The following is a 16,509-nucleotide window of genomic DNA, read 5'->3' as shown; positions in this document are numbered from 1 at the left end:
CATATAGTTTTCATCCAGAGTCCAGATCCAACCAGCAAAACTCTGTCTTGCACAGAATGACTTGGAATTAGAGTCCTCATAGCAGAAAGAGCAGCAGGGCTATCCTTGGGTATCCATTGCTCAGCCAAGTTATCAAATAAAAAGGCTGATTGATGGGCCAGGCCCGGTGGCTCAAGCCTGTAATCCCAGCACTTTGGGAAGCCAAGACGGGCGGATCACGAGGTCAGGAGATCGAGACCATCCTGGCTAACATGGTGAAACCCCGTCTCTACTAAAAAATACAAAAAACTAGCCGAGCGAGGTGGCGGGCGCCTGTAGTCCCAGCTACTCAGGAGGCTGAGGCAGGAGAATGGCGTAAACCCGGGAGGCAGAGCTTGCAGTGAGTTGAGATCTGGCCACTGCACTCCAGCCTGGGCGACAGAGCGAGACTCCATCTCAAAAAAAAAAAAAAAAAAAAAAAAAAATCTGATTGCACAAGCGGACTATGTACCAATCTGTGGGTTTCTACAAGGCCAAGAGTCAGACCCTCCCTCCTGGCTCTGCTGGCCCAACCCACCAGGAGATGCTTTATTTAAACAGTTCTAAGTAGGGAAGAACAGTTGCCCCTGAAGGCCAGAACAACCAGCTGGATCAGTTCTCACAGGAGCCGCAGCGCGGAGACTGGGTAAGTCAGCAATCCCCAGAGCTGGGACAGGAGGGGCAGCGACTGGGCAGCACCTGAGGAAGAGGTGGGCTGAACTTAGTGCTTAGGAGATGTGGCCCACTTTGGGGACAGGAAGAAAAAGGAAATGGGACCCCAGAGTGGCAGCAGAGGAGCCTGTGGGGTGAGACACCGGATGGGGGAGTAGTTACTTCTCTTCTTTTCTCACAGGAAAACATGGTTCCAAAACTGTTCACTTCCCCAATTTGTCTGCTTCTTCTGTTGGGGCTTATGGGTGTGGAAGGCTCACTTCATGCCAAACCCAGACAATTTACCTGGGCTCAGTGGTTTGAAATCCAGCATATAAATATGACCTCTGGCCAATGCACCAATGCAATGCTGGTAATTAACAATTATCAACGGCGATGCAAAAATCAAAATACTTTTCTTCTTACAACTTTTGCTGATGTAGTTCATGTCTGTGGTAACCCAAGCATGCCCTGCCCTAGCAACACAAGTCTCAACAATTGTCATCATAGTGGAGTCCAGGTGCCTTTAATCCACTGTAACCTCACAACTCCAAGTCGAAGGATTTCAAATTGCAGGTATACACAGACAACAGCAAACAAGTACTACATAGTTGCATGTAACAACAGCGATCCAGTACGGGACCCTCCACAGTATCCAGTGGTTCCAGTTCACTTGGATAGAGTCATCTAAGCTCCTGTATCAGCACTCCTCATCATCACTCATCTGCCAAGCTCCTCAATCATAGCCAAGATCCCATCCCTCCATGTACCCTGGGTATCAGCATCTGTCCTCATCAGTATCCATACCCCTTCAGGTTTCCTGAGCTGAAGTCCCTTGTGAACCCTGCAATAAACTGCTTTGCAAATTCATCTGGAAGTGTCTGTGTGTCTTCTTTGGCCACTCTGCTGTCATTTAGTGACAATCTACTCCAGAAATTTTTCTTTCCTCTAACCTGAGACTTGTGGGAAATAGAGATTTGAGGATAAGAGACTCTTTCTGTCATGAAGTAGCACAGACTTATCCCTCTCCCTGCTTTAGGTTGAGAAGCTGAGGTCACAACTGATATCGACCAACTGTCGAAGACTCTTGCTTTGATCAAGCTTTAGTCATCTCCTCTGAACCCTCATCATAACTAGGTCATCCTGTTGGACTTACTAGTCCTTCCTTGTAGAGTCATTTATAATTACTTTTATTTTTATTCTTTTTTTTTTTTTTTTTTTTGAGACAGAGTCTCGCTCTGTTGCCCAGATTGGAGTGCAGTGGCGAGATCTCGGCTCACTCCAAACTCCACCTTCCGGGTTCAAGCGATTCTCCTTCCTCAGTCTCCCAAGTAGCTGGGGTTACAGGTACGTGCCATCACATCCAGCCAATTTTTGTAATTTTTAGAGAGTGGGTTTCAACATGTTGGCCAGGCTGGTCTCCAACTTCTGACCTTAGGCAATCCACCCTCCTCAGCCTCCCAACATGCTGGGATCAGAGGCATGAGCCACCAGTACCAGACCTAAAGTTAGGTTTTACAGAAGTCCTCCTAACTTGGTTTGTCATGAATCTCTCATCCTCAATATTTGACCAAATTCCTTAATTCCCCCATCATTCTCCATGTGATACCTGATTCCTGGCCTGACTTCAAAAAAAACCAAAAATCCAATTACATCAACCTAGCATTGGTCTCCCTAGTCTTGATATCTCCTCTAGGCAATTTTCCATCCGCTGACCCCTCCCCACACACCAACCTATAACTTGACTCTAGATCTCCACTTGTTTTAGTTGTATTTCACCATTGAGCCCAATTTGATACTGAGGTCCCATTTGATGCTTTATGGTATAAGTTTGGTTTTTATTGACATGATTTCTATCCCAAGATATATAGGAGCTGCAGTGAATAAGCTGAAAATGCACGTGTTTCATTATGATTTATGAATGATAAATTTTGATAGGATTGAACGTTATGATAGAAAACACAAAAACAGAAAGTAGAAAAAGTCAAGAATGCTATAAATAAGGTGAAATCAAGATTTTAAAAAAAGTTTAGCCTCAGAGATATTCCTTTTAAATGAGCACATCAAATCTCCAGCTATTAGCAATTGTACTAGACGTGGATCCAGGGTTTGAGTCAAATGTGCAATAAGATAAATTGTTCAGACAGCAATAGGGACAGATTGTAATACCGCCTGGAAGAGAGATGGGCATCTTTCCCAAAACTTCCATGTCCTGGAGATGGGGAGCCGCTGGTCACGTGGGAAGGGGAAGGGGAAAGAGGAGGACGCGGAAGTGGGAACACTCATGAAGGTGAGATGACTCCTGCCCATTCTGCCCTCCATAGCTATCCGCAATGGTGAGTCAAAGGGTTCATTCAACACCTGTCAGGAAGGGCACAGCCTCAAGAAGTAGGGATTTGTAGACCCAGAGAGAGAAGAAATGGATAATAAGAGCCCTTGCCCTGGCCTCCATTACAGGGCTTCACTCAGGAATCCATGAGAAACAGGAAGGGGAAGCCCTTTCTTGCAAGCTGTGGACAGGTGCAGCACTCAGATGATTGTGCCGGGGACAGAGTGGGTCTTTTTGGATGGCCTGAGTCACAATACAACAGAGATACCACGTCATCAGATCTGCACCTTGGTCCTTCAGTCTGAGATTTCTGACTTCTATATTTCTGCTCCTCTTCTAGACCCTCAGACAGCAATTTCCATTCCTCAGATGACTCCATGTCAGTAATAGTGACTCTCATTGGCACCAGACAGCAGCTGTATTGAAGTCTCTCCTCAGGAGAAGCCATTGAGATCTTGCTTCTCCAAGGTGGGGCTATGAACTTAAAAGTTTGCACAGGGACACTGGGTTTGGGAAATCTCAGTGCTCAACAGAATCCACTGCCTCTAGGTAAAAGAGAGCATGTCAGGAAGTGAGTGCAGTCTTCCCAACCCTCAAAGTAGCAGAAGGACAGGGTGGGACACTGAAAGCTGGAGCCACGTCTACTGTGAAGAAAGATGGCGTGGACCTTCCTTGCTTCAGGTACCAGATCATAGGTGTCTTCTCAGTCAGGGATGCCTCATATCTAAAACCGTAGGACAGAGGGATCAGTCCCCACATGCCCCCACGCCCTCTTCACCTTGTGACTTCATCCCCTCTCCTGTCATCCATTCCTTCGCTCATTCATTCATCCAGCAGACATCTACTGAGTAGGTACGTTGCTCCAGGCACAGTTTGAGGGAGTGCTGATGCAACACAGACCAAGACAGGTCACTGCTCTTTTGGGGCCACATTATGCTAGGATAAAAATAAACATACAAAATTGTTCTAAGCATGCAAAATTTTGTTAAGTGTCAGGAGGAAAAATACACAGCATAGTACACAGAAAATTACACAGAGCACCACAATATAGAGGTTCTGTATGTACCACAGACATCACAGGGCAGAGTGTCACCAGGAAAGACCCATCTCAGACAATGAAATCTGAACAGGAGGAAAAGCACCCAGTCATGCAGACACCAGGTGGAGAATCATCCCAGCAAAGAGAAGGAAAGTTCAAAACTCCTGACAAATACTAAAGCTGTAAGTAGACTTCAGTTCTGTATTTACAAGAAGTTGATTAAAACACCTGAAAGAAAATGACTACAACTATTTGCATCTTTGTATGTATTTATTGCTTGATATAATAAAACATTTTCATTTTTAAAAAGTGGTCCTGAATGGATAGAGTTTCGGCGTGTTAGAAGCACAAAAGGTGTTTGGTCAGGATAAGATCATCATAGCCAGGAGTATTAATGACAGGAGTTAATGAGGTTCAGACCCTTCATGCCTGTGAAGATGGAAGAATAAAGTACGTTCCTCATGGGGAACAAATCAAGCATGTTACATACAAGAATAATGCTGCCTAAAGATCAGCCCAGCTGCTGTGCAGAACTCAACTATTTGGGAGACAAGAGTGGAAGCAAGGCCCCAGTGAAGGACCACAGGTTGAGGGAGAGGGAAACAAGAGTCTTCCAATCTCAGTGAAACGCACCATCATCCTCTCATGGTGCAACCCCATGCTATTCCCCTCCCTGTTGCCATGGCCTCTCTCCAGCCCCTCCGTGCCTTTTACATCATCTTCCTGCCGTCCCCATGCTGAGGACTGGGCTGAGGTCAGAGGCAGCTCCCCTCTCCCAAGGAGTGAGACAGTTCAAACAAGAGCGAGGAGGATTCTGTGCTTGACCATCAGGAAACCCTGGCTGGACTCAGTACCCCTTCTGCAGTAGACATCCAAGATTTTCTCATTGCCCTGGGTCCAAGACCAGCACCACAGAGACTACCATTAGAGAAGTTAAGTGGTCACATCAGCATGTTCCAAAGACATGACCCTTAGAGTCCACTTCTCTTCCTTGAACCTCCAATGTCTGATTTTATAAAATTCTCTTAATATCAAATCTCCAGAAAGTCTTGCAGGAGTAAATGCAGTTATTTGTTCTATAAGCAGGCAGGGAGGGTCTCCAGGGATTGTAAGAATTTAATCAACTTGAGCAACCAGCCTGTTTTACAGGCTTGCTGGTGAGAACCAGCTCCTGGCACAACCCAGCAACTTACAGACAAACCGGCACGAACTTTCCTCATTACCATGCTAAAGTCTCCACTCAGTCAGGAGCCTCATTACCATAACATGTGAACTATGTGCTGGCAGAATCACTCACTGTGTCTGGGCAACTGGGACTCCTCCTCTACAAGTGATGATACACCCTCTGCCCTCTCCATCACCCCATAGAATGTTCTTGTCACTTTCCCTCAGGAAGACGCTGCTTTGGAGAATACTCCCAGTGGCCTTCTTACTTGAACCAAGTCACAAAACTTTTATTTATCAAAATGTACATTCTCATAGAGAGTCTTTGTTACTCGCCAGAGAAACAAACCCTAGTTTTTTTCAGCTACCTGCTCTAACACATTCTTTAAAGTCCAGCACAGAAGGAAGGTTAATTCACAATGCTATTGTTTTCACTGTGTTTTACTTTTTAATAATTGGGACCATATCAGGGCAGATGTCTTTAGGTGGGGGTTGAATGGAAGGTCAAGGAGACAAATCATCAACCTTGGGGAGATACTCTTGCAGAGATTATGACTACACTTGGGATTCATGAATATGAAACCCCACCAGCAGAGTAGCCGGCAACGTTCAAGGATATCCAAGTAGATCAAGCAATTGTAATGAAAAAACAACAGGCTTTGTCTTCCAAGATGTCCGTGAATTGATTTTCCAAAAGGAAAGGAAGATTCCATTGTCAGGGCAGAAGAGAGAGTGGAGAGGGATCTAGGCTGAACATTGTAATCAATTTTGCCTGATAGTGACTTTTTGTTTCTTAGTTCACTTTTTATATATATATATTAGTTTTTGGCCCAGGGTGGAGGGCAGTGGCACAATTTTGGCTCACTGCAGCCTCCACCTGCCAGGTGCAAGCGATTCTCCCACCTCAGCCTCCCAAGTAGCACGGACCACAAGCGCTTACCACCATGTCCAGCTAATTTTTGTATTATTAGTAGAGACGGGATTTCACCATATTGGCCAGGCTGGTATCAAACTCCTGACCTCAGGTGATCCGCCCCACTTGGCCTCCCAAAGTGCTGAGATTACAGACCTGAGTCATCGCACTCAGCCTCTTAGTTCATTTTTAGAGAGGAGATCTCCCTATGTGGTCCAGGATGGACTTGAAGTTCTGGACTCAAGTGATGTTCTCGTCCTAGCCATCCCAGTAGTTGGGACTACAAATACACACCACTGAGCCCAGCTGATACTCACATTTTATGAGCTGTGTTTCCACTCTAATCACATAAGGAAGTGAGGCAATTAGTAGGGATAGGAGCATAGAAATTCTGTCTACATCTCTATTTTAAATTACCTATGAAAAACAGCCTTGTTTCTAAACTAAATCTTGATTTTGGTTAATAAATGTTTTTCTTAAAATGCATGTAGAATTATGACAGAGTTGTCACTTTTGCCTCATGTCTGACCTACAGTAATTTCAAAAGAAAATCAATTGACTACTTCAAAATTCTCATTATTTCAAAGCTATTTTGGATGTAAAATTGGTTGATGTTAGAGAATGTAGCATATAGGACCAGCCAGGTTACCCAAATGAATACCTGGGAAACTGAGCACATTACATGCTTATCACACATCCCTGCTGAATAAGAAAATATGACTGTATTAGGCAGGATCATCATGAGAAACGTAATAGATCTAGGTAGACAGATATAAATAAAAATATAGATGCAGATGGTTTTATCATGAGAAATTGGCTCAGGCAATTGTGGAGTCTGTCATGTCCCACAATCTGCCCTCTGCAAGCTGGCAGACCCAGGAAAGCCAGTGGTATAATTCGGTTTGAGTCCTAATGCCTGAAAACCAAGGAAGCCAATGATGTAAATGTCAGCCCAAGTGCAGGAAAGATGACACAAGATGTCCTAGCTTAAGAAGTGAGGCAAGAAAAAAGTGGTGAATTCCTCCTTTCTACACTTTTCAATCTATTCTGGCCCTCAGCAGATTGGATGAGCCCCGTTCACATTGGCAAAGCAGCCTACTTTACCTCATCAACCAATTCAACTGCTAGTCTTACAGAAACACCCTCACAGACACACCCAGAAATAATGTTAACCTGGGCACCCACAGGCCCAGGCTTCTTGAAATATAAAATTCACCATCATGATGACCTATGGTTTCCCAGGTGCACCATTAGATGTTACCAAATTGGCACTATCGGCCACAACCCACATACATTCACCAGGTCAGTGAACTTCTCAATTCATCAGATACTGATTTTCTTCTGTGACATCATGTTTACCTGGAGTGGCACCAAGAACCAGGCCACAGCTAATAATGAGAAGGAAAGGATTCGTCATTTGCTTTTTTACAAATGAGAGCAAAATTTGCCAAACGTCTTTGGTAATAAGTAGTTATCTCAAAGACAAAGAGACTCAAAATGAAAATGAAAAAAGTCAGTTACCCTTCCCACTGCCCATGTTTTTCCTCCGCATATAAAAACAGGTATTAAATTCACCCTTTCTGGTATCAACAATTAGAGTCTAACCCAATACCTGTGCATCTGAGTGCACAGATGTTACCAGATTTTTCATTACAAAGAAAATGACAGAGATGTTCTTCCACTACAATTGATATTTTGTGGTGACAACTTTTACTTTCCACACTTCTTTGGTTAAGTGACACACACATACAATTGGAAGGATTTACTGTTTTCACCCACAGCTCCCATGCTTCACAGCTATGCAGGAGCTTCAGTACAGCGGACCCTAGCACCCTGGATAGTACATGCGTGACTTGTTAACTGCAATGCAATAGCAAATATATGGGGTTCCGTGTTGGTCTTTCATTCAGAACATACAGTTCAGAATTCTTTAAAATAGTAAATTTGGAAAAAATAATATATCCTGCGGAACTGGTTAAAATAGGATTGTATATCTTTGCAATGGAATTTTATGTGGCATTTTTTAATGCAAAAAAAAATACAGTTAATCTCTTGCTACTGGCATGGAATATTACCAAAATATATTGTTAATGAGAAAGAAGAATGGTGTAGGCCACTGTAAGAATCTACTCAGGCTGAGTAGCTGAAGAAACAGAAAATTTCATTCTCTCAGTCGAGGAAACATCAGCTCTTCTCCTCCATACTCACACTCACACTTCTGGCCACCAAATGTGGGAAGGTGCTTTCTCACAGCAACCGATTCCAGCTGGGTATCCTACAATTCAATTCGATTGTGACACTAACTGGAGTGAATGCAGACCCCACAGGTTTAGGGCTCAGTCCCATAAGACTGTCAGTCTCAAGAAGCAGATCATTACCTGAGCTTTTGACCAATAAGCTATACTTTGGAGGATCCCATGACTTCCTCTTCAGTTTGATCATTTGCTCCAATGGTTCACAAACCCCAGGGAAACACTTCAGTTTATACATCAATCATAAAGGATATACTAAAGGTACAGATAAGGAGATAATGGGGCAAGGCTTGGAAGGGTCCTAAGTGCAGAATCTTCTGTCCCTGTGGAGTTGGGGTGTGCCACCCTCCCAGCACAGGGATGTGTTCTTGTGTACTGTATTCATCCGTTCTTACACTGCTATAATGAACTACCTGAGGCTGGGCATGATGGCTCATGCCTGTAATCCCAGCATGCTGGGAGGCCGAGGCCAGCATATCATAAGGTCAGGAGTTCGAGCCCACCCTTGCCAACATGGTGAAACCCCATTACTACTAAAAATATGAAATTAGCTGGGTGTGGTGGCACACACCTGTAATCCCAGTTACTTGGGAGGCTGAGGCAGGAAAATCACTTGAATCCAGAAGGCGGAGGTTGCAGTGAGCCAAGATCACGTCATTGCACTCCAGCCTGGACAAAAAGAGCATAACTCCATCTCAGGGGGAAAAAAAAAAAAAGAAAGACAGAAAGAACTATATGAGACTGGATAATTTATTAAGAAAAGAAGTTTAATTGACTTGCAGTTCTGCAGGCTGCATAGGAAGCATGGCTTGGGGGAACCTCAGGAAACTTACAATCACGGCAGAGAGTGACGGGAAAGCAAGCATGTCTTCACACAGCAGCAGGAGAGAGTGAAGGGGGAAGTGCTATACACTTTTAAACAACCGGATCTTGTGAGAACTCACTCACTATCACAAGAACAGCAAGGGAGAAATCCACCCCCATGATGCAATTACCTCCCACCAGGTCCCTCCCTAAACAATAGTAATTACAATTTGACATGAGTTTTGGGTGGGGACACAAAGTCAAACCATATCATTCACCAAACCCAGAAACATACCAAAGTCTCTCTCTCTCCTTTTGGGATTTATGGAAGTGTCATTACGTTGGCATGATTGATGAAATTATTGGCCACTGCTGATTAACTCAACATTCAATTCCCCTCCCAGGGGGTTAGCTGGGATTGGAATGGACATTCTAACCCTCTAATCACTTGCTTGGTTCTGCTGGCAACCGGCCCCCATCTTGAGCCTAGACAGGTGCCACTCATCTCATTAACCTAGTTCATTGGACACTTATTCAGAAATTACACACTAATTCAGAAATTTTAAGAGTTTTAGGAGCTCTGAGTCAGGAAACAGGGAGGAAGACTAAATATATGGCATATATACTTTTTAGAGATGGGGCTTCACTCGGTCACCCAGGCTGGAGTGCAGTGGCACCATCATAGCTCACTGCAGCCCCCACCTCCTGGGTTCAAGCCATCCTTCTGCCTCAGTCTCCCAAGTAGCTGAGATTATAGGCTGCAGCCACCATGCCCAGCAGTTGCATTTCTCATTATAAATCACAATATCACAATCATAGCTCTGGACACTGGGAAGTTCAAGATGAACTTTCTGGCAGGTTCAGTTTGCTGTGAGGTCTCCCTTCCTGGCTTGCTGACAGTTGCCCCCCCAACAATGTGTCCTCAGATAGGGGAAGAAGAAGTAAGCTCTCTGATGTGTCTTTTTTTTTTTTTTTTTTTTTTTTTTTTTTGTAGAGATGGGATCTTGCTATATTGCTGTATTAGGCTGTTCTTTCATGGCTATGAAAAATTCCTGAGATTGGGTAATTTATAAAGAAAAGAAGTTTAATTGGCTCATGGTTCTGTAAGCTGTACAGGAAGTACTGCCCTTGTATCAGCTTCTAGGAAGACATCAGGAAGCTTACAATCGTGGCGGAAGATGAAGTGGGAACAGCCACTTTATATGCGGAAAGTAGGAGCAAGAGAGAGCGCTGGGGGGCATGGAGGTAAGTGCCACAATTTTTAAATGACCAGTCTCAGAAGAACTCACTCATTATCTCAAGGACAGCACCAAAGGGGTGGTGCTAAACCATTCATGAGAATTTTGCCCCTATATTAGATCTTTCTCACATTGCTACAAAGAAACACCTGAAACTGGGTAATTCATAAAGAAAAGAGGTTAAATTGGCTCTCAGTTCTTCAGGCTTTACAGAAAGAATAGTAGCTTCTGTGTCTGGGGGAGGCCTCAGGAAGCTTCCAATCACAGTGGAAGGCACAGGGAGAACAGGGGTCTTACATGGCAGGAACAGGAGCAAGAGAGCAAGGGGGATGTACCACAGCTCTTTGTTTGTTTGTTTGTTTTGTTTCATTTTGTTTGAGATGGAGTTTCACTCTTGTTGCCCAGGCTGGAGTGCAATCGTACAATCTTGGCTCACTGCACCCTCCGCCTCGCAGGTTGAAGCGATTCTCCTGCCTCAGCCTCCCCAGTAGCTGGGATTACAGGCATGCACCACCATGCCCGGCTAATTTTGTATTTTTAGTACAGATGGAGTTTCTCCATGTTGGTCAGGCTGGTCTCGAACTCCTGACCTCAGGTGATCCGCCCGCCTCAGCCTCCCAAAGTGCTGGGATTACAGGAGTGAGCCACCGCGCCCAGCCCACAACTTTTAAACAATCAGATCTCACGAGAACTCACTCACTATCAGGAGAACAGCACCAAGGGAATGGCGCTAAACCATTCATGAGAAATCCAGTCCCGTGATCCACTCACTTCCCACCAAGCCTGCCCCCAACACTGGGGATTAGATTCCAATATCACATATGGATGGGGCAAATATCCAGACTGTCTCAGTTGCCCACAATGATCTTGAACTCTTGGCCTGAAGTGATCTTCCTGCCTCAGCTGCCCAAAGTGCTGGGATACCAAGCGAGAGTCACCGTAGCCAGCTGGTGTTGTCTCTTTTTATAAGGATACTGATCCTCTTGAATCAAGGCTCCACTCTTATGATGTCATTTAACATTAACTTTATCCTAATTGGCCTTTTATCAATAAAAGTCTCCAAATACAGTGACACTAGGGGTTAGGACTTCAAAATATGAATTTTTAAGGGACATAATTCAGTCCACAGCAAACACTATATGCAGACTATTACTGTCTGAGGTGGGGGGGGAGAAAGAGGAATTAATGCAGAAATCTATGCAAATGAGGAAAAGCCAGTATGCTTATATGTACTACTATATACATGCTTAGATTCAGTATACATATTATAGAAAGGGTACTAAAAAACTGAATAATTATTCTTCCTGGAATACAAACTAGTTTCAATAAAGAAAGGTAAATGAAGACATCCTTTTCACTAATACCCTTTTCTAATGATTAAATTTATATTTTCTCCATATGAATGTATGTGCATTCTAGATATACATATGTACTTACACGCATATATCTATATATGTAGAAATGTATATATTTGTTAACCACAGACTCCCTACTACTACAACATTCAAACAAAGGAGAATTAATAAAGTAAAACTCAAAGAACCCTAATAAGGCAGCACTGGATGGCCTGGAAGGCTGAGGGTCGGTGAGCTGCCACCCCTCACCCCCGAGCTGGGAATCAGAGAGTGATGGAGAAATCCCTCACTCCACCTCCTGCTCCCTTCCTTCTCCAGTCCAGCCACCTGGTCACAGAGTGAGGCTCTAAACTGGCCCTTATTACATGTGTCTGTACCTCCACTTCTCACCTTGGAGGAAGAGTATGAATATCCCAACTCAGCAGGTAGACTGTGACAGAGCGTGGGACCAGATAGCTCAGGAGCTGTAAGAACCTTGTGCTTTGAAAGCCGATCTGCTTTGTGATATTGAAATCCTCTGAGTCCATTCCCTCATTATTACAGGAAAGGTGTGTGAAAGATCCAGGTCACGTCACTACAGGACAAAAGCTCTGGATGTTCAGTCACAATCAAAGCTCTTGAGATCCAGCAATTTCCTTGAACAATTTTTCTACCACACACACACACCTCAAAATATAGTGCATACCCATATTTAGAATTGTGGTAGGGGGTCATTACATGATCTTGACTGCATCAAAAAAAGTCTCAGAGTAAAACTCTGGGGGATTCAGTGCAGATGGCCTACCAGCTGGATGTGGAATCTGAGCAAATCATCTTAACATTCTGCTACTCATCTCCAAATAACAGGTTTACATAAAATGGCTATCTATCTCAGACATTTTGCAACCTATGAGTCTGCAATGAAGAACGAATATGTGTGTGTGTGTGTGTGTGTGTTTTAAAGAGGCATATATGTGTTTTACTTGGTTTATGTATATGAGTTACTTGATTACTTCCATGTGAATGTTCTGAATAATGGGTTAATTAAATAAATAAAATATAATTACATCATGTACCAAACTACATAGTTTCATCTGCTGGATCATTATTCCTGTATGTCTCCACAGTAATATCTAATTGTATTTTTAGTGAGGAAACTATTTTGGCCTGACCTTCAAAACTGTCTTTGCATTTGGGTAGGACAAAAGACTAGAAAAAAAAAAAAAAAAAGCCTGAGGGGTTATTTTCAGTATTCTTAGGATTTAATGTTCCTCAGACTATCTGGGTTAGCTGACTTGTAAAAAAACTAAAGGGACAGGATAGTCAGTAAGTATGAATGTAATAGTTCACTCCTCAGTATTTCTGGAACAGGAAGGAGATTTCCTCATGCCCCCAAATGCCTCTAGCCAAATAGAAAGGCAAGAGGACAAAATTCTTTAAATCTTATAAGGAAGCTATGAATAAGCAATGACATATAGAGACTAGCACATAGGTCATCAATTTTGTCTCACTGGGATATTCATAATCAATCCCTAATGACTAATAGCCAGTTTCCTATAATAATAAACTATATAATCAAATATTATACACAAATTCATTGATAGTGTTTTCTGCCAGCATGTAAGTGCCACACCTGAAAAAACTTCAAACTTTAGTGTATTTTCCATTTGGATCACCTGGGGGAATTTTTGCACTATGGATTCGTGGACTCCATTCCAGATATACTCACACAGAATGCCTGTACATGGAGCTCAGGATTCTGCATTTTCAAGCATTTCCTCAAGTGGTTCTCAAAAAACCTGTCTCCACCAACTTTGAGATCCATTTTTTACCAAACTCTGACTTCAGAAGCCTTCATGTACATCAGAAGCAATCTTGTTGTGGGGAAATTCCAAAGCACAGGAAGCAGTGATACCGTTTGCATTATTACCCAGACAATTTTAGCTACATACACCTATTATCCAGCATTTATGCCTTGATATGAGGCTTCTATTCAGTCGATCCTATTGATATCCAAGTGCACACAACTGACCTGTCAGGCTATTGCAACACTCTTAAATGTAGGGAGAATGTGTGCAGGGCTTAGCTGAAGCTCACCATGGGGTATGAAGTGACTCAGTCTCATTGCTATAACCCTTGGGTTCAGAAGACACTGAACAAACGCTTAAAAACCTGTTTTAGCTCAATGCATGAGGAGATATTTAACTCCTCAGATAGCCAAAGAATCAAGGAGAAGGGGTTGAGCTGGATGGCCAAATAGAAGTGTCCATTGATTGCACCCCCACATATACCAACAGAAACACCACATTTAACAACTATCTACACCCAAAAAGCACCTACATAGGAAACAAATATCAAGTCAACAATCATAGTACCTATTTTAACTTCATATCACTGAAAGAGGCACTGAAGAGGTTAGGAAAGAATTTTGATTCACTAAGGCCACCACTCCCCATCTCCCAGCAGCCGCCACATGGAGCTGAAATGGAATCTGAGAGCATGGGGGAGGGAGAGTGCAGCAATTGTGGAAATCTGCACTGAACTCAGTGCTGCCCTGTCACAGCCCAACCACAGAAGGAGCATTTAGACCACCTTGGCCAAAGGGGAATCGCCTATCCCAGCAGTCAGAACTTGAGTTTGGGAAAGCCTTGCCACAGCAGGCTAAAGTGCTCTGGGGTTCTAAACACATTTGAAACTCAATCTAGGCCACAAGAACTACAACTACAAGGCAAGTCCCAGTGCTGTGCTGGGCTCAGTGCCAGAGGACTTGGACGCCACTAGCGTGACATCCGTCAGGACAGCTAAGGGAGTGCTTGCACAACCGCTCCCCCAACCACAGGCAGCACAGCTCACAGCAGTGAAAGTGACTCCTTACTTCTGCTTGAGGAGAGGAGAGGAAAGAGTAACTAGGACTTTGTCTTACATCATAAACATCAGTTCAGCCACAGTAGGATAGGACACCAGTCAGAGTCATGAAGCCACCATTCCAGGTCCTCACTCCTGAAGGACATTTCTAGACACAACCTGCACCAGAAGAAAACCCACTGCCTAGAAGGAAAGGACCCAGTCCTGCCAGGATTCATCACCTGCTGACTGAAGAACCCTCAGGCCCTAAATAACCAGTAGCAACACCCAGTAGTACACTCCATGGGCCTTGGGTGAGACTCTGAGATATATTGGCTTCAGGTGAGACCCACCATATTCACAGCAGTGGCGGTCATGAAGGGACGATTCTTCTGCTTGAGAAAAGCAGAGGGAAAAGTAAAGGGGATGCTGTCCTGCAGCTTAGATAGCAGCTTCGCTACAGCAGGGTAGAGCACCAAGCAGGCTCTTGGGTCCCCAATTCCAGATCTTGGCTTTTTGTTGGCATTTCCAGACCTGCCCTGGGTCAGAGGGGAGCCCACTGACCTGAAGGTGAGTCCCAGGCCAGGCAGCATTCACCACAAGCTGACTGAAGAGCTCTGGGGCCTTAAGGGAACACTGGAGATAGCCTGGCAGTACTCCCCTTGAGTCTGTGGTGGAGGTAGCCATGGGGAGAGGCTCCTCTGCCCATGGAAAGGTGAGGGAAGACTGGAAGGACTCCATCTCATGGTCTGAGTTCAAGCTCAGCCACAGTACAACAGAACACCAAGTAAACTTCTTAGGTTTTTTACTTTGGTCCCTGGCTCTTAGACAGTACATCTGGACATGCCTGCGCCTAGAGGAACTCATCATCCTGAAGGGAAGGACACAAGCCTGGCTGGTATTGTCACCTGCTAACTGTAGACCTCTAGGGCCTTCAGTGACCATAGGCAATAGCCAGGTAGTAGTTACAGAGGGCCTTGGGTGAGACTGAAAGCTGTGCTGGATTCAAGTCTGACCCAGCACAGTCCCAGTGGTGGTGACCACAGGGGTGCTTGTGTCACCCCACCACCAGCTCCAGGCAGCTCAACACACAGAGAGAAACATCATTTGTTTGAGAGAAACATCATTTGTTTGAGAGAGACATCATTTGTTTGAGCGAAAGTAAGGAAAGAAAACAAGACTCTCTGCTTTGTAATCCAGAAAATTCTGAAAAAATTCTGGAGTTTAAAATGCAATCGACATACTGAAGAATTCATGAGAATATCTCAATAGTAGAATTGATCAAGCAGAAGAAAAACTCCGTGAGCTTGAAGATAGATGAGTTGAAAATACACTATCAGAGGACATAAAAGAAAAAAGAATGAAGCACACCTACAAGATCTGGAACATAGCCTTCAAAAGGGCAAATTTAAGAGTTATTTATCTTAAAGAGGCGGTTGAGAAAGAGATAGGGGTAGAAACTTTATTCAAAGGGAAAATAACAGTGAACTTCCCAAAGCTACCAATATTTGAGAAAGATAACAATGTATGAGTACAAAAAGATTAGAGAACACCAAGCAGATTTCACCCAAAGAAGACTACATCAATGCATTTAATAATCAAATTCAAGAAGTCAAGGATAAAGAAAAGATCCTAAAAGCAGCAAGAGAAAAGAAACAAATAATACAATATGGAACTCCAATACGTCTGGCGGCAGACTGTCCAGTGGAAGCCCTACAGGACAGGAGAGAGTGGCATGACATATTTAAAGTGCTGAGAAAAAAAAAATTATCGGAGAATAAAATATCCAGTGAAAATATCCTTCAAACATGAAGGAAAAGTAAAGGCTTCCCCAGACAAACAAAAGCTGAGAAATTTTATCAACATTAAAACTTTCCTATAAGAAATGATAAAGGGAATACTTCAGTCAGAAAGAAAAACACA

The 16,509-nt window shown here is 43.7% G+C and overlaps 1 protein-coding gene across 1 annotated transcript; it reads left to right on the top strand.

Annotated features, from left to right (window-relative positions):
• Positions 1 to 570: 570 nt before the first annotated feature.
• On the top strand, positions 571 to 1,539 carry LOC105496559 (ribonuclease A family member 2). The gene is made up of 2 exons (XM_011767068.2): positions 571 to 664; positions 872 to 1,539. Exon 2 carries the CDS (start codon positions 878 to 880, stop codon positions 1,358 to 1,360), a length of 483 nt encoding a protein of 160 aa, XP_011765370.1. The 5' UTR covers positions 571 to 664; positions 872 to 877; the 3' UTR covers positions 1,361 to 1,539.
• Positions 1,540 to 16,509: the final 14,970 nt, after the last annotated feature.

This window comes from Macaca nemestrina, chromosome 7 (assembly GCF_043159975.1).
Source record: "Macaca nemestrina isolate mMacNem1 chromosome 7, mMacNem.hap1, whole genome shotgun sequence".
Classification (NCBI taxonomy): domain Eukaryota; kingdom Metazoa; phylum Chordata; class Mammalia; order Primates; family Cercopithecidae; genus Macaca; species Macaca nemestrina.
The sequence above is the reverse complement of the archived record's forward strand: the minus strand, read 5'-3'. Positions and strand labels throughout refer to the sequence as shown.